At 46.2% G+C, this 23,229-nt stretch overlaps 1 protein-coding gene across 4 annotated transcripts in view; it reads left to right on the top strand.

The window, feature by feature from the left end:
- The first annotated feature begins 1,217 nt into the window (after positions 1-1,217).
- Positions 1,218-23,229, top strand: part of DUSP16 (dual specificity phosphatase 16) — a 43,596-nt gene continuing 21,584 nt past the window's right edge. Inside the window, exons 1-2 of one of the 4 annotated variants that reach the window (XM_083365847.1) lie at positions 1,218-1,432; positions 20,322-20,914. In XM_083365847.1, coding sequence (XP_083221973.1) covers positions 20,684-20,914 — 231 coding nt within the window. In that variant the 5' untranslated portion in view covers positions 1,218-1,432; positions 20,322-20,683. Of the gene's footprint in view, positions 1,433-8,506; positions 8,647-19,995; positions 20,915-23,229 lie in introns of those variants that run through there. The other 3 variants (XM_083365848.1, XM_083365846.1, XM_083365849.1) reach the window with 3 other exon arrangements.

Genomic DNA, 23,229 nt, shown 5'->3' with positions numbered 1-23,229 from the left:
GCAAGGTAACACCGGGGGATAGAACAGACCTCGCCACTTTTGTGGGCAGGACTAAAAGATAGAATAGGGAAAAAAAACACAGAGCCGGAACGGACCCTGGAGGTCTTCTAGTCCAACCCACCCTCCCCCAGGCAGGAAATCCTAGACTCTTTCAGACATCTGAGCCATTTTAGTTTTGTTTAAGGGGGCTAGCGAGTTATGGGGCAAAGCAAGACGATGGTACCGTTCCAGGGTCAGAGCCGCGCCAGGGACTAGCCCCTTGACTTTTTTGACCCCCCTGCCCCCTTTTTTTTATAAAAGGTGGGGGGTCTGAGGCCAGCCGGAGCCCCCTTTTGGAGATCTGAGCCTCCAGCCCAGAAGCCGGACCCCTTGGTGGGGAGAAGGCGGGGGGGGCGCCTGACCCCAAGCAAGGACAGGCTGGGAAAGGGCGGGGGGGCCGCGCAGATCGGGCTGGGGGGGCCCTTCTCCCTCCCCTCCCCTCCCGGGCGGCTCCGGGCCGAGGGGGGGGGAGAGAAAGGGGGCCGGGCGCGGAGGGGGCGTGACCCCGCCCGGGGGGGGGGGTCCGGCCGCGTGGGGGGGCAGGGGGAGGGGCCCTCCGCTCGGCGCCCGGATTGGTTTCGGGTGACGCCAGCGCTTTATTTTTACCCCGATGACCTCATCGCCGCCGCCCCCCCGCCCCTCCCCTCCCGCTCCGCGCGCTGCCGCCTTCCTGCCCGCCGGACTCGCCGCCTCCCGGCTGGGCAGCCGCCCCGAGCCCCCCGCCCGCCGGCCACGGTAGGTCCAAGGGGGGGGCGGCGGAGGGGGGGTCCGGGCTCCCCCGGCCAGGCCAGGCGAGGCGAGGCTGGCTGGAGCCCGGCTGTCAAGCGGGCCGGGCGGGCGGGTGGCTTGGCCGCCGAGGCTCCTCCGCCCGGAGCAAGAGCGCCTTCCCCGCGGGGAGAGCCAGGGAGGGAGCGGGTGCCCAGGGAGCCGAGGGCACGGAGGTAAGGCGAGGGCAGGTGCCGCCCGCCAGGTGCGCGCTGCCTCTCCGGCCTCAAGGGGGGGTCGCCCTGGAGGGGGGGCGGAGGAGCCGGGGGGGCCCCCCTGGGCTTTGGGGAGGGGGCTCCGCTGGGCAAGCCGGCCTCTGGCCCCAGCCTCGGGGGGCGCCGCGGGGCCCCGCTCCGTCCAGGCAAGGGCTGCGGCGGCGGCGTCCCCGGGCCGGAGGGCGAGGAAGATGGTCCCGGGCGCCCGTGACGGGACCCCTTTGCCAAGGGAGGGCCGAGTTGCGCGAATGAAAGCCGAAGAAGCACGTGGCTTGTTGGGGGGGGGGCTGTCTCTCGTCCAAATGCTGCGGGGATTTATTTTTTTTTAACTAACACCAGTGGCTGAATGTCTTGTGAACGGACGCTTTTGACCGGACGGGAAGGGAAATATACCTTGGGTATATTTGCGGCAGGTGAGGAATTAGAGAATAGTTTGAAATGACACCGTAAAGGTCAGTTGTTTATTTTAAAACACTGGGCAGTCTTGGTTCCTGATTTGCTTACTAGTATGGGCGGTGTGTGTGTGTGTGTGTGTTTGTGTGTGCGTGCGTGGACGCACCTTTAGGTCAGTGTTGACTCCTGATTGCTTGGACTAGTCCCCGACGTTTCTTGCAAGATTTCAGAAGTCCTTTGCCATTGTCTCCTTCCCAAGGCCAGCCGGGAGTGACTGGCCCGAAGTTATCTAGGAGCTGACTCTGTGCTTAAAGCAGGACCAGAATTGATTTCTCTAGCCCGGGGGTCCCCAAACGTGGCAACTTTTAAGACCCGTGGACTTCAACTCCCCGTGTCTGGCTGGGGAATTCTGGGAGCTGAAGTCCACAGGTCTTAAAAGTTGCCAAGGCTGGAGACCCCTGCGGTTACCTGCTGCCTTAACCACCCTCCCAGTCTAAACGTTTGCAAGCACACGGCATTGTTTTTTTTTTAAAATGTAACGAATGTTTCAAGCGATCTTAGCTCAAAGGGATCCGCCTCGATTCACATGGGACTGAAATGACTGAGAAGGGGGTGGGGGGAATGTACACAGATGTGTAATCATGATCTACTTGAGTATCCCTGCCCCTTAATGGTCTGCTGATATAGTAAATGGCGGCAGGTCTTTGCTGAGGGGGACCCTGCGTGGGGCAGATCAAGAGAGGAGGTGAAGATAGGAGGGGATTAAAGAACGAAGAGAACAGCTTTGCTCCTAGGTGCAGAAGGATCCCTTTGCCCAAGTCGTCCCCAATTATTCTCCAAAGCCCCAGAGGGCAGGATGAGAAACAACGGTTGGAAACTCATCGAGGAGAGAAGCAATCTGGAATTCAGGAGAAACTTCCTGACAGTGAAGACAATTAACCCGTGGAACAGCTTGCCACCAGAAATCGTGGGTGCTCCATCACTGGAGGGTTTTAAGAAGAGACTGGACTGTCACCTGTCTGAGATGGTGTAGGTTCTCCTGCTTGAGGGGGGGGCTGGACTAGAAGACCTCCAAGGTCCCTTCCAGCTTTATTCTATTCTAAATTCAGAGGATCAAAGCTTGAGCATCCTCAGAGGAGGTTTTAGTGAGTAGCCTTTGCTTAAATCAAGACCACCTCAGGTGAGTTCCATTTTCCTTTAGGAATGAACCGTTCCCAAACTGAAGCCTTTCCTCTGAACTCTCATCCTAATCTGAACACTTTAAAATGCTTTATTTGCTTTCATGTCTTCTGGAGACTTCCACTATTTTCCCTATAAAATGGATTTTTTTCCAGTTCTGGAGGCTGGATAAGATGGATGCCTATCTCTTACCCACACACACCACACACACACACACCCCGCTTTTCCCTGCTTATTTTCATACTTGTTTCTTCTGTAGACCTGCTTTAAAAGAAGTGTATTTCTTATCATATCCTTGCCTCATTTAGAGGCATTTCAAATTGCTGGTGTATTTTAATCTGCAAGGCTCGGAATTAGATGTGACATTTTGGGTAAAAAAAATGGGGTAATATAGAATAAAGTGGAATAATTCTTGTGTTTGGAAACTAATTGTTATAGTCTCATCCAAATATTACATAATCTTGTTTTGCAGCAGCATCAGCTCATAAATTCATGTTCAGCAATCAGCTAAAATTCTGGAAAGTTTTCCATATCTCCATTTACTGTCAAGGCAGCTTCTCCTTACTCCTTATGTAACTCGGGGAAGACAAATTGGAGAATTTTGTCCTATTTAACTTCCATTCAGGTTTTTTTTATTCTATCCAGGTCACTTACTAATCACTACTGTATGTTTTATCTTCCGGGTTGCAAACATTGTAATAGTTTTAGGCCAACTGGAATTTTATGAGTATTCTCTTGATTATTTAAGTCTTTGGAAGAGCCAGACACACCTGAAAAAGTTCCTGGCTTTTTGATGAGGAGTCATCGGGATGCACCCTTGAGGGCCCGTTTCCTACCACCCCCAGGCTTATTGCAATAAATCAGTGTTTATAAGTTTCCTACCCAAAATATCACGAATATCAAATGCATCCTTGTGAGATGCACCCTTGAAACTAATATTATTTCAACAAAAAGTTGATTTTTTAGGTAAGAAGAGAGAAGGAAGATTAGTCCCATGTAATTTGTTATTGACAAATCTCTACTTGTTTTGATTTTTACTAAACGAGGGTTATTGTCAAGATGCTTATACAATAATGTAAATTGGGGGGGGGATTGGTAACAAAAGGACTGCTGCAACTTGGTAAACATGGCATAAAAAGTAGCATGTGGTGCTTATTCCAGATGTTTTGTTCTAAACTGAAATAGTCTCATTTGCTTTATGAATAGTCATTTCCTGTGATGCTTAAGCCACCGTAGGTATCAACACCTACCTAAACTTGACTGATCCCCCAATATTAAGCTGAGGTGAACTTGGTTACTCTTTGGATCGGAGACCGTTAGTAAACTCTCAGTCTAATTGGAAGTTGGAAAAATGTCACGGAGGGAATTGATGACAAGCGATTTCTGTGTTGCTGACAAGAAAAAAAAATACGTACTTGGTTGTGTTCACAAGATGTTGAATTCCACTGGAACTTTGCTGTCTTAATTTATAATCTCTGTCAGGCATCTTCATCTTTATCTTGGGGCTTATGGTGACTAAGCTGGATTGCAGGTGACCTTGTAGCAAAATAGGAATTTAGAGACTGACCTTCCTGATTCTCAGTTGGATAGTAAATGACTTAGCCCTGGACAGGCTTCTCCTTGCAATCTGGTCTAAAGTATCTTCTAATTGGGTATTCATGTTTGTGAATTTACTTGTTTGCATCCCGCCTTTATTATTTTTACAAATAACTCAAGGTGGCAGGCATATCCAACATGCCTTCCTCCCCGTTCTCCCTACAACAAGCCTATGAGATGAGTTGGGCCAAGAGTGACTGGCCCAAAGTCACACACACACACCCCTGGTTTTCATGGCTAAGGCAGAGCTTGAACTCATGACCTCTTGCTTTCGAGCCTGGTTCTTTAACCCAGGGGTCCCCAACCTTGGCAGCTTTAAGACCTGTGGACTTCAACTCCCAGAATTCCCTAGCCAGCCATGTTGGTATCTTGCTGCGGCGTCTCAGGGGATTGGGAGTGGGAGGCACGGTTTTACGGTGGTTCTCCTCCTATCTCTTGGGACGTTCGCAGTCGGTGTTGGCAGGGGGACAGAGGTCGACCGCGAGGTCTCTCATTTGTGGAGTTCCTCAGGGGTCGGTCCTCTCGCCTCTCCTGTTCAACATCTATATGAAGCCGCTGGGTGAGATCATTCGTGGCTTTGGAGTTGGGTATCATCAGTACGCTGATGATACCCAACTTTTCTTTTCGACCCCAAACCACCCCAGTGATGCCCTCGACGTGATGTCCCGTTGCCTGGAGGCGGTTCGGGTCTGGATGGGGAGGAACAGACTCCAGCTCAACCCCGACAAGACTGAGTGGCTTTGCATATCTTCATCCCGGGTTTATTCGGATATTCCATCTCTAACTATGGGGGGTGAATTATTACCCCCCGTAGATAGGGCTCGCAACTTGGGGGTCCTCCTAGATTCACGGCTCACCTTGGAAGATCATATAGGAGCCGTGACTAGGGGGGCCTTTGCACAGGTTCGCCTGGTGCGTCAGTTGCGGCCCTATCTTAGCCGGGATGATCTGTGCACGGTCACTCATGCGCTCGTGTCCTCTCGTCTGGACTACTGCAACGCTCTCTACATGGGGCTGCCCTTGAGGACCACTCGGAAGCTCCAACTGGTACAGAATGCAGCCGCGAGAGTGGTGTTGGGAGTCTCCCGATACTCCCACGTTACACCTCTGCTCCGTGAGCTGCATTGGTTGCCAGTTGTCTTCCGGGTGAGATTCAAGGTACTGGTAACGGTATTCAAAGCACTCCATGGCATGGGGCCGGAGTACCTTAGGGAACATCTGCTGCCGGCATCAAGCTCCCTGCGCCCTGTGCGTTCCCACAGAGAGGGCCTCCTCAGGGTGCCACCGATCAGAGAGTGTCGATTGGTGGCCCCCAGGGGGAGATCCTTCTCTGTGGGCGCTCCGGAGCTGTGGAATCAGCTACCGGTAGAGCTCCGGATGGCGCCCGATCTTCGCTCCTTTCGCCGCGATCTCAAGACATTTTTGTTTGTACAAGCCGGCCTAGCCTGAGGGGGAGTGTTGGGGTTGTTTTATTTTTTGTTTTTTAATTGTTCTGGGGGTTTTTAGTGTTGTATTATATTGTTTTTAACTAGGGCAATTGTTTAATCTGTTTTTAATGTTTGTATTGGTTATTTTATTCTGCCCTGTGAACCGCCCTGAGTCCTCAGGGAGAAGGGCGGTATATAAATGTTATTAAATTAAATTAAATTAAATTAAATTAAATTCTGGGAGTTGAAGTCCCAGCTGCCAAGGTTGGGGACCCCTGCCTTAACCAATAGATCAAACTTGCGCTCATTGGGAGCAGATTCTCTGAGGATACTAGAAGGACCAGCTGAGAGTCCTTGAATTTGCTTATTTATATTTCAAGGCTCTGCCGTCTGTTCTGCGGGATCATCAGTAGTAACTCAAATATATGGCCCTGCTAACCAAGCAGGAGATAGTGAGTTCAAGTCCTGCCTTAGCCACGAAAACCAGGGTGTGTGTGTGTGTGTGTGTGACTTTGGGCCGGCCACTTTCGGCCCAACCCGTCTCACAGGCTTTTTGTGGGGAAAATAGTCGTTCCCAGCCAGCTTCCTTCCAGCAAGCAAAGTTAACGGGGGATGCTGGATTTGCTTAAGATCCGCAGGATTCACTTAAAAATGGTAGTGTTTCATGTAACCTTTCTTGGTTAATTGCAACACAAAAAGGTCGAAAAATCAGGTGTAGTCACTAAACCGCCATGCTTAGCAATGGCAAGTCTGGTCCCCGTTGGTCTTGAGTTGAGTTACGTAATAATTTCTAGAGTTATGGGCTTCGGCTCAGAGCTACCAATTCACAAGGCGATTCTTTTCTCCGTGAGCGTTTGTTGTCCACCTCATCGCTGTAAACCATTCACAAACAGACCCAAAGTCTGGCGCTCGGATCCCCCTTTGCCACCAGTTCAGCTTCGGGAGAATCAACCGTTGCTCGGCACTTCCTGCAAAATATTTCAAGCGTTCAAAGTATTTCATTCAGAAGCCCCAGCAAGGCTGGGAGGGCGTGAAGAGCCCTCTTCAAAATGATAATGGGAAATGGAAGAAATCCACAGTCTAAGAAGGGAGCGGAGGCTGAGTGAGACTGACGGATAATTGTGAGCCTCCCAGAGTCATGGATGGAGATGGGTGGCCATAGAAAGTGAAAAAAATAAACAGACTGATTTCTGGATAAATGGCCTGTTCCGGAGGAAGCCCTGATCTCCTGCTTCTCTGCGTAGGCGCTTGGTGGAAGCCATCCTGATGACAGGCGTGTCAGGGTGTCATATGTGGCACCGACTGGGGCTTCCCTGGCCCTCCCTTGCTTAACTCACAGCCGAGGGACAGAGGTCCAGCTGGCCTTTCTGTACTGTACAAGAGTCATCTCAGGTCTTCCCCTCTGACTTCAGGTGTGTGCTCACAAGGCAAATTCACCTCTGTGTGTGTCTGTGTGTGTGTGTGAAAGAGAGAGAGAGAGATAGACAGCCAGTAACCTATAAAGAGAAGAGTTTGATGTGAGGCCAGCGCGGACTCCCTTTATGACCTCTCTTTGGGGAGAGCGTTTCTTGAATGGCCGCGACCGGTTCTCTCGTCTGAGGCAGAAGAGAGGAACGAAGCTAATGGCCCAGAGAGAGAGGGAGAGAGAGAGGGCAGCCTGTGTTTTTCTTGTGCTCCATTTGTGGTTTGTTGCGGAGCCAAGAATGACCTACTCGGATTTGGCTCTGGCTGGACTGGCAGCCATCCCTGCCAAGGGCTCTTTCATGGTGCGCGAAGGAGCGGAGGAAGCCGGAGAGGATAAGAAGGAAGGAAAGTTTCAGGCAATTATCAAAGCCAGGAGAGCAAGGCCTGCTCCTAAGACGCAGCAGCCCTCAGCCTGTCCTCCTCACCGGGAGGCCTGGATGTTGATTGCAAGCCTTAAAGAAGAGGATCAAACCGCTTTGCTCAGAGTCCTGTGAATTTGTCAAAAGGACCCACTCCAGGCTGAAAGGAGACCAGATTGTGCAGACTTTATACAGGCAGTCCTCTCAGCTTACGGCCACAGATGGGCCCAGAGTTTATGTTGCTAAGTGAGAAATGTGCGAAGTGAGTTTTGTCTCATTTTATGACTTTTCTCTCCACGCAATTTCTCCATTGACTTGCTCGTCAGAAAGTCACAAAAATGGGATCACCTGCCCCAGGGGCGCCGCAGCCGTCGTAAGTCCATGCCAGTTGCCGAGCATCTGAATTTTGATCATGTGACCGTGGGGATGCTGCCATGGTCGTAAGTGCGAAAAACGGCCCCAAATCACTTTTTTTTTCAGCGCCGCTGTAACTTTGAACAGTCTCTAAACGAACTGTTGTGAGGAGTGCCCGTACAAGTTTTTGCTAATGTTATACTTTGCAGGTTAAGGCATTTCTGAGTAAATTATTATAGTATAATCTAAAAAATTGTGCTAGACTGCCTCACATAAAGTATAGTCCCAGACCAATTCAAAGGGCAAACTTTTAAGGGCCAAGTTAAAAGGGCAGCCAGAAGCAGCTTTGCTGTTATTAAGGGACCCTTCTTCGTGTAGAGATTGACCTAATTGTGGGATCTGTTATTTGTCTTCCCTCTTGTCACACAACCGTCAGCTGCATCCAGCCAGAAGTGTCTGAGCTGTCAGGCGTTATCAATCTCCCTCCCCCCCCCCACCGTAGATGAAACGGAGCGATTTTAAATGAAACCCTTTTCTCCTTCGAAATGTTTGCGGTAGTGATTTAATTTTCTGTCAGCTGAGCATCTCCTCAACTGAATTCTTGGTGTTTTTTTCCACTCCAGTGAATAGCGAAGATTTATGAAGAGGGACGTTTCTTTCACAGTGAGCTCAGCTCCTGGTGACATCATAGACGTGTGCATGGAGTTTTCTTGGCAAGCGATTCCAAAGCGCTTGGGGATTTTTTGCTTTACTTCTCTGCCTAACCCAGATCCTGGGATTTCCTGATGGACTCTATCCAAGTACTAACCTGATCCAACTCGGCTTAGCTTTTGTGCCCAGACAAGGAACCACCAGGTACTAAGAGATCCTGTGCGTTTAGAACGTAAATTATATCTTGTGAGATAAAATCTAAAGCATGTTTTAAAAACTTGGATTACAAACGGGCACTGGTTCCGAAGCACAATTTTGAACCTCAGTGTTGTTTGGCATTCCCCGTGCCCAACATTTCAACAAAAGAATTTTAGAAGAAAAAGAATAGTTACAAAAAAACTGCCCTTGATAAACAACTTCTATTCCAAAATTCATAATATAAATAACAATGCTATTTCATCATCTCGGAAAATGATATGACAAAATAACTCTTATTGTTTCTATTATTTCCATCATGAAAGCTGAGTGATGGAAGATCAGTGCTCAAGGCTTGTTGTGAAGTTTTAATATTACCTTAGTGCCTGCCAAGAGATCTTAACAAGACCGTGTTTTCAACAAACACCTCCCACCCCCAAATAATCAGTGAGAAATGCTTAGGGGCCACCTCACTTTCCCCCAATGTGTGTTGCAGACAGACGCACATTTTTAACTTACCATTTACTGCTCCCAGAAGAAGAAGAAAAATCTGAGAAAGAGCCGGTTCATTGCTTTCCACTTAATGCAAGCCAAACTGATTGCTGGTATGGCTGGAGGACCCAAGCTTCTCAGCTTCTGCTGACCTTCAGATGGAATGAGAAGATCAGTGTTTAAGCCTTCCACTGGTGCAAGGTGTAAGGCCTTCCAACATGCTTCCTTTTCGCTTATTTTGCTACAGATTTAATTACATTTTGATCTCATAGGGCCAAAAAGGACCTTAGGGGTCTTCTACGCCAGCCTCTTACCCAAGGCAGGAGACCTTATACCAGGGTCCCCAACCTAGTCAACTTCAAGACCTATGGACCTCAACGCCTAGAATTCGCCAGCCAGCCATTTACAATCTGGATGTCTGGATTTCCAATGGCTACAGTCACACGGCTGAAATTCTGATGCTCAACAACACATCTGCCTTGATGGTTATTTGCAGCTCGTATGTCGAGGACTGCTTGTAGCACTATGCCAAAGATATACCTTAGGGAACTTAAGCAGGAGCCCTACAAGATTTTATTCTATATCTGTGGTTTGTGCCTGGAATGTGCTAAACCTTTCACAGCAAAAGAGTGTTGGGGTTCAGATCTCAGGATGGGAACCTGTGGTTTAAATCAGCCATTAAGCAAAATATAATGCATGGAGGGCCAAAAATAAGATGGGTGACTCCATTTGTGTGTGTCAAATTGAGAAAAAGGACTCTATTCCCAGCTTTTATCTGAAACACGATATTCTCCACTTCCATTTCCGTCTCTACATTGCTAACTAACCGTAGAATACAGCCAATTTGACAAAACCAGTGGTCGTCCCAAGGGAGCTTTTCAAAAGGCAATTGGACTTCCTTTGTTTTCTTCCTTGAAGATGTTTCCCTTCTTATCCAAGGAAGCTTCTTCAGTTCTGACTGAACGGTGGGGAATTGGCGGTCCTTGGAAAAATTAGCAAATTATGACTAGCATTACAAAGGACCAATATATCATTGTACGTGGCAGATATCCTGACTTATTTTTCTGTGGAATTTCCCAGGGACTCTCCTGCTTTGAACAGCCCATTCTCTTGTGTAGATCGTGATAGCTGGAAGTCATTAAAATAGTTTTCTAAAAGTATATTAAGCCTTCATTTAATGGAATAGAGGTTTGTGTTTTCCTTTATTAGGAGTTTCGTGATACATCTTAAATCCTTCGTTAGATACCGATTAACAAATCTCTTTTGTAATCTTTCTGCTTTCTGTAATAATTCTGGGAATTGCGTGTAAAGATTGAAATCAGAGCTAATGGCACATTTAATGACATGATTGTGACACAATTTAGAAATAAGTGATGAAGTCATGCAGTGATTAATTCCGTCTTGTCACTTGGGCTAAAATATCCCATGTGTCTCTTCTGTCATCGCCTTCACTTATTACTACGTAAATGGGTAATGAAAATTCCCAAGACAGTTTGCAAGGGCTGAGGTATTTCCTGCTGTTTCTTGTTGCATGCAAAAGGGGAAAATCCTAGCATTATTGCTCCCTATTCTAATTGTGCTCATTCACAAGCCACAGCTTCCTTTTTCAAATCAGCTGGCATCTGTTTAGAAGTCTCCAATTTTCTTAATTTTTTTTTTTTGCTCTAAGATTCTTGCATAACTCCTTTTTGCATCTACTCTTTAAAGGCTGATATTTTATTTTTAACCATGTCAGAAATAACAGAACAGAACAGAACAGAATGTAGAATGGAATAGAATGTGGAATGGGATGGGATGGGATGGGAGACTAGACTAGACTAGACTAGACTAGAATAGAATCTGGAAGGGACCTTGGAGGTCTTCCAGTCCAAGCCCCCTGCCCAAGGCAGGAGTCCCCATACTATCCTGGACAAATGGTTGTCCAATCTTTTCTTGAAAACCTCCAGTGACAGAGCACCCACAATTCCTGTTCCACTGATAAATTGTTTTCCTTGTCGGAAATTCCTCCTCATTTCCAAGTTGGATCTTCCTCTGAATAAATGCCATGAGCTTTGCCTAGTTTCAGACCTGGAGTATTTCTTTAAAGAGGTTCTTACAAGGATGTCCATGTCTACAAAGTGGTGGGGAAATATTAAGATGGCAGCTGTGAGCCGAGGAAGGAAACCTGTGTTTATATTCACTGCTGAGGTTGCCTTTGCTAGCAAGCTACACCCACAGTTTCACCCAAAGCCAAAAACAGAAAGTGAAAGAAGAATTTTTTTTAAAGGCTGTTGTAGAAATTTCCCAATTCCTTCTTTGTTTCTTTCTTTTTTTGAGTCGTAGCTCACCTGTCGGGAGATAAGCCAAATGTCCTTAAGGCAACAAATGGGGACAAGTCAAGTCAGATCCGTTGGTCTTCTACCTGACTGGCAGAACTTTGCTTTCAATGTTGGTTAAGGATACTTCAACCTTGCCTCTCCCCAGTTAACATTTCCATGCCTAGTAATAGAAGAATAGAAAAGCTGGAAGGGTTTTTATTGGGACCATCGTCTCCAACTGTCTGGCTGAAAAAGAACCATAATTGAAATTCAGTTGAGCGCAGTGGAGATTCTCCCAAGGAAAACAAACATGGTATTTCAATTAGTGAATTTCAGGTAAACATTAGAACAGCGTTTCTCAACCTTGGCATTTGTGAGATATGTGGACTTCAACTCCCAGAATTCTCCAGCCAGCCATGGCTGGGAGTTGAAGTCCACATATCTCACAAGTGCTAAGGTTGAGAAACACTGCGTTGAATCAAGCAAAAGTAGGCTTGGTTTAGTAAGGAATTAATTTTGGAGTGTGTGTGTGATGGAGGGGGAGAGAAAATCACACCAGGTATATCTCTTTCTTAGCTGTGGTAGAAATAAAATTCATATTAAAAGTAGAAGTAAAATTTTTATTTTCAATTGATCCTTGAATCAAGTTGGGGTATCACCAGACCTTAATCACCTAAGGTCCCAAAGATAGCTAAGGCTAGCACAGCCACAGATTGTCCCACATTCTTCAGCCTACATAAAGTTCTAGATTTCAAATCTAGATTCCATAAAGCAATGAGCAACTCCTGGGATTAATTTTGACATGAAACGGATGTCATTTCCTTGAAGCGGCTGTGTTAAGTATACAAGGAAACAAGACAATCCCTTTCTCAAGAAATGAAGCCCTTTTAGGGGAGACACGTTCCGACATGATCCTTGTCACACAACACTGAAGGAACAATGAGTTCTTAACTAGAAGCCGAACAAATCTCTTCTTGTGCTTTAGTATTTATTTATTTATTTTAAAAAAATAACTTATGAGCATAGCATGGATACAGTTCAACTGGAGTTCTTTACTTGTAATGGGAGAAAATTAGTTCAGTCGGGAAAGTGAAATTTGCTTGGATTAGCTTTCCCTGGATCGTGCCCAATTTTTAAATCCTTGTTTTCCTTCGACTATTATTCTGATACGGGCTATTGTTAGTGTAGCTCCTAAGAGTAGAAGTCAATCCACATTCCTTCAAGGGGAGAGCTGAGTGCTCCGGGTCACGTCCAAAATGGCTTTTTCCAGCCCCTCCCTATTAGTTGGGCCATCTTGACCCGGGGCAGAATAGAGAAATCTGGTGAGTTAAGGCTGGGGAAATCATAGGGGGTTAACATTCCCAGCAGCCTTTGATTAAAGTTGAGAATTTCCAAGAATCTGAAGCAGAGGGACAGATGACATTCAGAGAGTGCTGTTTCTGGAGAAATAAGTCAACCCTTCAGCCGGATATTGCATGACGTTTAATTTATTTCTTTTATGCTAGTCAAATCTAATTGTCTCTGCGCCTCTTTATGTTGAAGTTACAGAACTGAGTCTTTAAACTTCAGTCTTCGGTCCATCAATAGGGCTGCACGCAAAGAACACCAAACTTTCTCTAGAATTGTCTGGTATTCTGTAATATTAAACTATTTGAAACATCTAGCCAGCCCCTTTTTATGCAGACTTTGGAAGCAAAAACTGAGCCGTTTCTGGGTCTGCATTTTTTGGTAAGTTTCTTTTAATCTGCTGAGCAGCTTTATAAACCGTCTGTTTTACCACCGAATGTTGGAATTACTGAGTATTTAAAAGAATGTTGGCCAGTTATCTTTAATTCTTTTTACATGGCATTTGATTTAGTTTGTCTCGTGTGAGATTGAGCTATTTCTCACAGGGAAGCAAAGAAGGGCTGAATCCTCTAGCTAAGCCCCCCAAACACTAGAAGACCAGGGGGTGCACGCTTTATTAGTCGTTACCCCATTTGCTTTCTCATTAGAAAGGCAGCTGAGAATTCTTGCTCACATAATTGGGCTTAGGGGGGGAAAGTAAGGCAACACATTACGGTTGTGAGTCACGATGATCATAAAGCAGGCCATCTTGTGACCAGTCCGATTTTACAACCTGTATTTGAGAAGGTCATTGTGAATCCATGGTCATTAAGCGAAACCATTGCTTGCTATGGGGCAATTTTGCTGAAAACTGGAAGCAAACATAGGGTTGTTGTTTTTTTTGGTCCACAATGTAAATTGTGGTCACATGCCCACAAGACATTGCAAACGGCTGTAGAAATTCAGGGGTGGGGGTGGCTGTCAGAACCTCGGGAACTAGGTTGTAAGTATCTTTTGGGGGGAGGGGCCCTCATAGCTTTGAATAGAAGCTAAATGTCCAGTCGTAAATTGAGGACTATGTGAGGAATGTACTGACCAAAGTGGGCTAAGGAGGGTGGACGGATCCCTCTTCTTGCTGCCTGTGGCAAAGGTGTGATTAGGACTGGTAACACCTTTCCTGCCTGAGCAGGGGGTTGGACTAGATGACCTCCAAGGTCCCATCCAGTTTTACTATTATGTTGTTGTTGTTACTACTACTACTACCTTGATTAGGACCATCGTGCCTTCATCCTCCTTTTCTCTTACTAGAAAACATTTGTGTGGGAGCCTCCGTGGAGCAGAGGATGATGGCCAGCTGGGTGGGAACCGGATCGGTTGCCCAATTCGGGTGGCCCTGATGGCTTGGAATGTGAGGGGTTGTTCGACCTCTTCTCAGCTACTCCTCAGCCTTGGGGTTTGTGTGGGGCAGACTGTGTGGGGTTTGAGCACAGCTCAGCAGACAGACATTCAAAGATAACTCTGGCAAATCCTTCTGGCAGTTGAGGATCAACATTTTCTGACAGAGTTCTTTGTTCACGCTTGGAAGGGAAGCTATTATCCAAACGGGACCTGAGGCATCTTGGGGGAACGCAGCCGTTTTTTAACTGACGGTTTTCTTCATTAATCATTATTTGTATACTTTTAATTTCACACTAGGGACTCTTTTAAACTCCTAACCCTTTCCCGAATAGCTCTTATAATGCATTTCCTTCAAATCTTGCCAGTTCATCCTTAACCCTCGTCCGCACAGCAAGAAATACCTAAAAAAACAAACCCGAGACAGTATTAGAAATTGATCAAACTAATCTGGTGTTACATCATTTTTTTAGCCCCGTAACAACGTCTCCCACCAAGAACGGCATCCTGTCCTTTTTGGAGCAGGAAATATTCATTTGTTGAATTGATCAACAATCACCCTTACAGAACAATGCTAGCAACAAGTACAAACAGTCCCCGGCTTACAAGCACAGTTGAGCCACAAAATGAGACCGCTGTTAGGTGAACCTTGCCCCATTTAATGACTTTTCTCACCACAGTTGTTAAGTGAATCCGTGCAGCTGTTAACTTAGGAACACGGTTGTTAACTTAATCCGGCTTCTCTACTGACTTTGCTCATCGGAAGGTCGCAATAGGCAGGGGACCACCTGACGCCAAGACACTGCGACCGTCGTAAATGTGAGTCGGTTTTCAAGTCTCTGGATTTTGATCACGTGAGCCTGGGGATGCTGCAACAGCTGCAAGTGTGAAAAATGGTCATAACTCATGTTTTTTTGTGCTGTTGCAATTCTGAACGGTCACTGTATGAATTGTTGTAAGCCGAGGACTAGCTATGCCAGGGGTCTCCAAACCTGGCCCTTTTATGACGGGTGGACGCGTTGCTGGCTGAGGAATTCTGGGAGTTGAAGTCCACACATCATATAAAAGGCCAAGTTTGAAGACCCCTGCCCAAGACCCTAGGCTGGTGTTCCTCAACCTTGGCAACTTGAAGATCGAAGCACGTTGACTGGGGAATTCTGGGAGTTGAAGTCCACAAGTCATAAAAGACCCCTGACCTATGCTGTCAGATCCTCAGGATGCCCAATGCCCTTCGGTTCTTGACAATGAGGCACCCCATGCTTTGTGGCCCAGGGGATAAGCGACCGGGAGTTCCCACCCAGAGAAGCTGGTTCTGAAGATCTCATGGTGCCGTGTAGAGCTGTAAAGATTAAAACCGCCTCTTTCCATTTACTGCTGAAACCCTAGAATGGCAACGTTTGCAACAGCAGTGTTGTGTGGCTCTAGTCTAGTGTGTCTTATCTGTCATAATATGGGCGATATTGCCTTTTGCTCCAAGTGCTGCTACCGGCCGGTCTTCAAAGGCGGCTCTATTGCAACAGACCCTAGGGGGGGGGGGCTGTGAGTCACTGTCCATAGGTCATCCTGCTCCAGATAAGGCCACAACAGGTGAAACCAGCCTGAAACTGGAGTGTGGAAATGACCTTGAAGGAGGAGGAGGAGAGATGCTGCCTAGGGAACGGTCAGATAAAAGGGATAGAGAAATGAAGGATTCCAAACACGCCTATAAATAGTTTCTTCTGGCAGGTGAATCCCTCCTTGAGGCCCTACAGTCTTCTGCCCTGGGCCTTTTCTGTGGATAGTTCCAGGAAGTTCTGAAAAATTAAGATTTATGGTGCTGGAGAAGACTCCTGCGAGTCCCTTGGACTGCAAGGCAATGAAACCGGTCGGTCCTAGAGGAGATCCACCCTGACTGCTCTTTAGAAGGCCAGATCCTGAAGCTGAAACTCAAATACTTTGGCCACCTAATGAGAAGGAAGGACTCACTGGAGAAGAGCCTCATGCTGGGAAAGATTGAGGGCAAGAGAAGAAGGGGATGACAGAGAACGAGGTGGCTGGATGGAGTCACTGGAGCAGCAGGCGTGAGCCTAAATGGACTCCAGAAGATGGTAGAGGACAGGAAGGCCTGGAGGAACGTTGTCCCTGGGGTCGCGATGGGTCGGACACGACTTCGCAACTAACAACAACAGCAGTGGTTTTTATTTTCTCCAGATCTCAAAAGAAACGCAGTGGGGAAATTAGAAACAAGTGGATTTGCGTCATAAGCGCAAAGCAGTCTGTAGGGATGGACTAAGCTTCATGGCTTGGGTTGATGGAACAGCACAAAGCTTTCCTTGATTTCATGTTCCTGGTCTGCGAGCAAGCCAAACTCAAGTGTGTATATATATATATATATATATATATATATATATATATATATATATATATATATATATATATGTGTGTGTGTGTGTGTGTGTGTGTGTGTGTGTGTGTGTGTGTGTGTGTAGTAATTAGTGTAAATTACTAACAAAGAATTTAGGGAGGCTGATATGCATTTCGGACTCATTAGTCCTCATCAGTCAGTCATACCCTTCTGAGATTCGAACCTGGGCTGCTTGCACGTTAGGCAGTGTTTTTACTTCTTGAGCCACAGGTTCTCTCTCGCTTTGTTAGCCTTTTTGCAAGGGGAGAAATATGTGTCATATGTTAACTCTTAGATTACCTTGATAGGCCCCAAACATGGGGCAAATCTTTATTTCCTGTTTTCAGCCTTATCTCAAAGGCCATCGAACAGGCTGTAGTCACACCGGACAGTTCATATATTTGTGTAAATATGGGTATGACTGACTGATGAGGACTAATGAGTCCGAAATGCATATCAGCCTCCCTAAATTCTTTGTTAGTAATTTACACAAATATATGAACTGTCCGGTGTGACTACAGCCTGTTCGATGGCCTTTGAGATAAGGCTGAAAACAGGAAATAAAGATTTGCCCCATGTTTGGGGCCTAGCAAGGTAATCTAAGAGTTAACATATCACACACACACACACACACACACACACACACACACACACACATATATATATATATATATATATATATATATATATATATATATATATATATATATATATATAATCTAAGAGTTAACATATCACACACACACACACACACACACACACACACACACACACATATATATATATATATACTGGGTCCTTGATGGGGCCAAGTATCTGCAGAGTTGCCAATTGAATCTAAGGGAAGGTGTGTAAAACGTTCCTTTAAAACAGTTACTTTTAGGATTGATGGTGGCAAATGTTCGCTCTCTGCTTTCGCTTTTCACTGTCAGTAAGTGAAGAAACAGAGAGAGGCACCAGATAAAAGGGATGAAAAAGGAAGGAGTAAAACTGTTCTGGGTTTTGAACGATGCCGTGAAGAAACATTGAAAACGGGGCAAAACAGCCGCATGCTTTTATTGGCGGAGTTAAGTGCAAGGGAGGTTAATGATAGAGTTGGTACAAACTGGAATTTTTGGAATGTGGATGTGGCCACCAAGACTGCTTGTTCAGAGAAGAAAGCTTCCAAGGCACCTGAGGGCAGGACAAGAAGCAATGTGTGGAAGCTCATTAGCGAGGAATCCAATCTGGAAGGAAGGGAAAAAGCTTCCTGACAGCAAGAATATTTAATCAATGGAAGTGCTTGCCTCCGGGCGTTGTGGGTGCTCCGTTGCTGGAGAACCTCAAGAAAAGATGGCACAGCCATTTGTCCAGGAGGCAATAAGTTTTCCTGTCTTGAGGTGGGGGTTGGACTAGAACAGGGGTCCTCAAACTTGGCCACTTTAAGACTTGTGGACTTCAACTCCCAGAATTCCCCAGCCAGGGGAATTCTGGGAGTTGAAGTCCACAAGTCTTTAAAGTGGCCAAGTTTGAGGACCCCTGGACTAGAAGACCTCCAAGATCCTCCTAACTCTATGATTCCATGAAGTCAGTGAAGTTTTTTGATACCCAGGTCTGCAAACCATGGTCTGGCTGCAAGTTGTATCTCTGGGATGGATGAGAATCTTTTACATGCTTGATGTTTAAAATGCGTATTTGACACTATTTAATTTTCTATTTCTATTGTTCGTTAGTTCAATTAAAATCAATCAAAGGAACATTTGGTGCGTGAATGTGCCTACTTTACTTGATGTTTTGCTCCCTGAATGATGGTAGAATTAATTGCACTGCTATTTTAGATGGCCAGGAGGGGAGGTTAAAGAAAGTCAAGATGGTGGTTGATCAGGAGGGTATAAAATCTTCTGCCTTGAGCAGGGGGTTGGACTAGATGACCTCTGAGGTCTCTTCCAGCCCTAAGAGTCTTTGTTCTATGTTATGTCCACATAATCAAGGGTTGCAATACGTGATGCCGATTCATCTTGTTTGGCCATTGCAGTCATTTAAGCCCTCCGGTAACAACGTGGGTCCCCTTTCTTAGCAATGTTTTAAAATCAAAATGTTCCCCATTTTGCAAATGGCAAAAAATAGCAATGACGATTTGACATCTTTCAAATTAATGTTGGAAAGTTTCCTGAGCCGTTTCAAGGCAGTCAGAACATAAAGTCAAAGGTTATTTATTTGGAACCAATTCTAAACTTAACGGGATGTCTTCAGGACTGCGTACTGGAGGCCCTGCTGGGTGCATTAATTGGATCCCAGTTTTGGGATGGATTCAGATCAATGGCGCAATTCCTAAAGGGACATGTTGAGTGTTTTTTTCTTTCGCTTAAAGGCAGAGATGAAAACACGATGGCAGCATTACATGGGCTAATCACGTGCCAAAAATGGCCACGTCTATGGTGCCTGGCAAGGATTTCTGTTGGTGGGCAACTGGCTTCCCAGCCTGGCTATCTTGGGTGATTAAATCAGTGCTTTTCAGCCATTCTGCTCTGAAGTCACCCTTTTTGCAACGATCAGCCAAACGATGAAATCCTGGGCATTTGCCAAGGATCTTGTGGGTCTTCTGGCTGGTTCTGGCAGACCTCATTGTTGGAAAGAAGTCAGGAATGACAGAAGACAGAAGCTGGGGAGGAAAAAACAGCCCTGGTGGTCAAGGCTCAGATGAGAGAAATTCACACAATCTTTAAACAGTTCAATTTAGTTTTTAAACCGGTCACAATTTGGATGCTTGCAATTGTCATGTATTTATGACGGTTGCTGCGACCGTCCTCAATTTATTCTATTCCTAGAGAAATGCCAATGTCAAGTCTGGAATTCCTGTTTCTTGTCCCTGGAGGTTTTTCCCTCTGGCTGTTAGGGGTGGAGATCGAGTTTTGCTCCTACAGCGCTGCAGGAGGAGAGCTGTGGGGGGAGAGTCCACAGTAGCCAGAATGAAGAACGAATCCAGCAGCCTCTTTTTCACCCAGGTTATGAAAAGGCTTCAGGCTTTGTGAACTAAAGAGATCTTTCCTTGGCCACAGTAGCATGAAAATTCCAGCTTGAGCGGGACTAGAAGGCCTCCAAGGTCCCTTCCACTTCTGTTCTGTTCTGTTCCGTTCCATTCCATTCCTTCTATATTCTATTCTATTCCATTCCATTCCATTCCATTCCATTCCATTCCATTCCATTCCATTCCATTCCTTCTATATTCTATTCTATTCTATTCTATTCTATTCTATTCTATTCTATTCTATTCTATTCTATTCTATTCTATTCTATTCTATTCTATTCTATTCTATTCTATTCTATTCTATTCTATTCTATTCTATTCTAGTCCTGTACTGTTCCCTCTCCTCTCCTCTCCTCTCCTCTCCTCTCCTCTCCTCTCCTCTCCTCTCCTCTCCTCTCCTCTCCTCTCCTCTCCTCTCCTCTCCTCTCCTCTCCCCTTCTTCAGATCTGTGGAGGGGTTAGACTGGGGCACAGATCTCCCCAGAAGCTTCTTCCCTGTCAATAAAACCTGGTTAGTATGAGAAGGGGCTAGCCGATCCCTCGGTAGAGCCAGCGTCCCAGAGGCTGCCCTTTGCTTCCCACCTGAAGAACACACGGCAGGTGTTAATCAAGCTTGGCAGCGATGCCTTCGTGCACACCTTTGGGTGGTGCCAGAGAACGAGAGCACCCACGCTTACCAAGGCTGGAGGGACGAGGGGGAGGCAGGCAGGGCTGGGCTTCAGAGAGTCTCATCACCCTTCTTGTGTGGTTTGTGTTTCCTTTCTGTCTGCCCCGTTTCTGTCCAGGCTCCTCGGCCGCTCGAAGACCAGCGATGGGGGAACAAAGATAGAGAATGAGGTAATGGCAGGAGCAACTGAGAGGCATCTTTTGTTCGAGTGTGAAATGGTGACTCCGTAGCCCAAGATGAATGGGTTGTGAGGGGCGTCTTTGTGCGGCACGGCTGGAAGAGGCATTTCTCCCCAGTGGACCCTCTGAAGAGAAAATGGGTCTGCCTTTCCTCTTGCCAGTCTCCACCAAGATGACCTCATTCATCTGGAGGACAATGGAGGGTCTGGGCCTTTAAGTTCACAGCCATTACCTCATCTTCTTCGTGGGGGCCGCGGATTGAAAAGCGAAGCATTGCTCCGGCCCAGCGTCTGTGGTTGTCATGGCGGATGAAATGAATGGGGCTCAGCTCATGACCGGGCAGAGGCTGGTGACTTGGCTGGAAAGCAGCATGGAGAAATTGCTCCTGATTGACAGCCGCCCCTTTGTGGAATACAACATGTCCCATATCTTGGAGGCCATCAACGTCAACTGCTCCAAACTCATGAAGCGCAGGTTGCAGCAGGATAAGGTGCTGATCACTGAACTTATTCAGCATTCGGCAAAACAGAAGGTAAGGCTCTGAGGAGCAGAGGGTGGATTTGGTGCGGGGGGGGGGCAGAATACATTTATAGACGGAGGACAGAACTGGCAAGAGATCAATCAGAATATAGCTGGAAGGGACCTTGCAGGTCTTCTAGTCCAGGGCAATCCAACCTTGGTAACTTTAAGACTTGTGGACTTCAACTCCCAGAATTCCTCAGCCAGCTTGGCTGGCTGAGGAATTCTGGGAGTTGAAGTCCACAAGTCTTAAAGTTGCCGAGGTTGGGGACCTCTGTTCTAGTCCAACCCCCTCCTCAAGCAGGAGACTCTATTCAATTCAGACAATTGACTGTCCAGTCTCTTCTTTAGAACCTCCAGTGATGGAGCATCCACAGCTTCTGGAGGCAGGTTGTTCCACTGGTGAATTGTCCTCGCCGTTAGGAAATTTATCCTTAATTCCAGGTTGCTTCTCTCCGTGATTAGTTGCCATCCGTTTTTTCTTGTCTTGCTTCCTGGTGCTTTGGAGAATAGGTTGACCCCCCCTCTTCTTTGTGGCAGCCCCTCAAATACAGGGAGACTGCTACCGTATCACCCCCGCGTCCTTCTTTTCTCTAGACTGGCTTGTTCCCAAATCCTGCAACCGTTCTTCCTATGTTTTAATCTCCAGGCCTTTAATCATCCTAGTTGCTCTCCTCTGCACTTTTCCCAAAGTCTCAACATCTTTTTTTTTGGAAACGTAAAACAAACACTGTTGGGAGGAAGAGTTTGGTGTTTTCTGAAGTAAAATAGCCGCAAGGCTTAGCCACCTTTCCTCACTTTAAAAAAAGTTCAACTCGGGTTAAGCAGATCGCAACTTGTGGTCTTGCTGATACAAACATGAGCGTCGGGCAGAGAAGCCACAGTGACGCATTTGATCTCCCGTGACCTCTCTCTCTCCCCTGAGGATGCCTGCAGACGCCAGTCTTCAACAGAGTCAGAGAAATTCGTCTCGGAGCCCACGAAATCCCATCCCAGGCTCTCTGGCAGGCTTAGCAAATCAGGTCCTCGAAGACAAATGTGCCTTATTTTAACCTGAGTTTTGTTTTGGCCTTGAGTGTCTGCATGAGTCATAATTGTATGAGATCATACAATGCTTTGCTGTCAGCTAGCACAAGCAGGGTGGTTTGGTTTACACATCAAGCTGAGCCAAAGCCTAACAACTGGCAGGTTTAGCACAGTGTGAAAATTGGGCCAATGTTTCATTTAATTAATTCATTATACTTACATCCCCCATTCCGTATGACGGTGCGCTCAAAGATAGCTAACTTTTAGTAGAAGGCAAAATTCAAAATAGTAAAAAAAAAGGCATAAATTAAAACCAACGTCAACCCCAATCATCCTGCATCTTTTGAAGTCACATTATTTTTGGATGATACTCTGCAGACAGCCTGGTTTCATAGCAACAATCAGCACAGCATGAAATTGCAAACATTAAGGAGCAATAAAACACGGTTGATAAGAAATACTGTTTTTTTTCTCTTTTAAATGCCTGGAAACATGGAACAATTTTTCGCTGGTGCCAGCAATGATTATACATTTCAGTTATTATATAATCCAAATCTCAAAAGCAAAATGACCAGAACTGGCCAGTTTTCCAGTGAAATCTCCAGTGATGATACATTGCAAGATAATGAAAATTTGGGGGCATAATTTTTCTCATACGTCATTCCTGGTGCTACGGCCCCAGCCAAAATGCCTGAGCCTTTCTTTTAACATTCCCTCCTTAACACATTTTTCCCTCACGAGAAAGACGAGGGGGATTAAGAGCTGTGGTGGTGCAGTGGTTAGAATGTAGTATTGCAGGCTAATTCTGCCGACTGTCAGCAGTTTGATTCTTAGGTTGACTCAGCCTTCCATCTTTCCGAGGTTGGTAAAATGATGATTCAGATTGTTGGGGAAAATATACTGACTTTGTAAACCGCTTAGAGGGCTGTAAAGCATTGTGAAGCGGTCTAAGTGCTATTGCAATTGCTATTGCTAACTCTGCCCACAGTCAGGAGTTTGATCCTGACTGGCCAAAGGTTGACTCAGCCTTCCATCCTTCCAATATCGGTAAAATGAGGATCCAGATTGTTGGGGGCAAATAAGCCAACTCTGTAGTTTACAAACTACTTAGTGAGGGCTGTGAAGCACTGTGAAAAGTGGCATATAGGTCTAAGTGCCATTGCTATTGCGTAAACCCTTTAAAACCGTCCCTGTTTGAGACAGGAAATGTGTGCAGTAATAGTGTCAGCAAGAAGAACCACAGTAAAAAGGTAAAATTTGGACTAAATTGAAAACTATTCCTTTTATCTTCTCAATGACGTG

Source organism: Vipera ursinii, assembly GCF_947247035.1.
Source record: "Vipera ursinii genome assembly, chromosome: 6".
Lineage (NCBI taxonomy): Eukaryota > Metazoa > Chordata > Lepidosauria > Squamata > Viperidae > Vipera > Vipera ursinii.
Note: the sequence above shows the minus strand (reverse complement) of the source record. Positions and strands in the feature narration are given on the sequence as shown.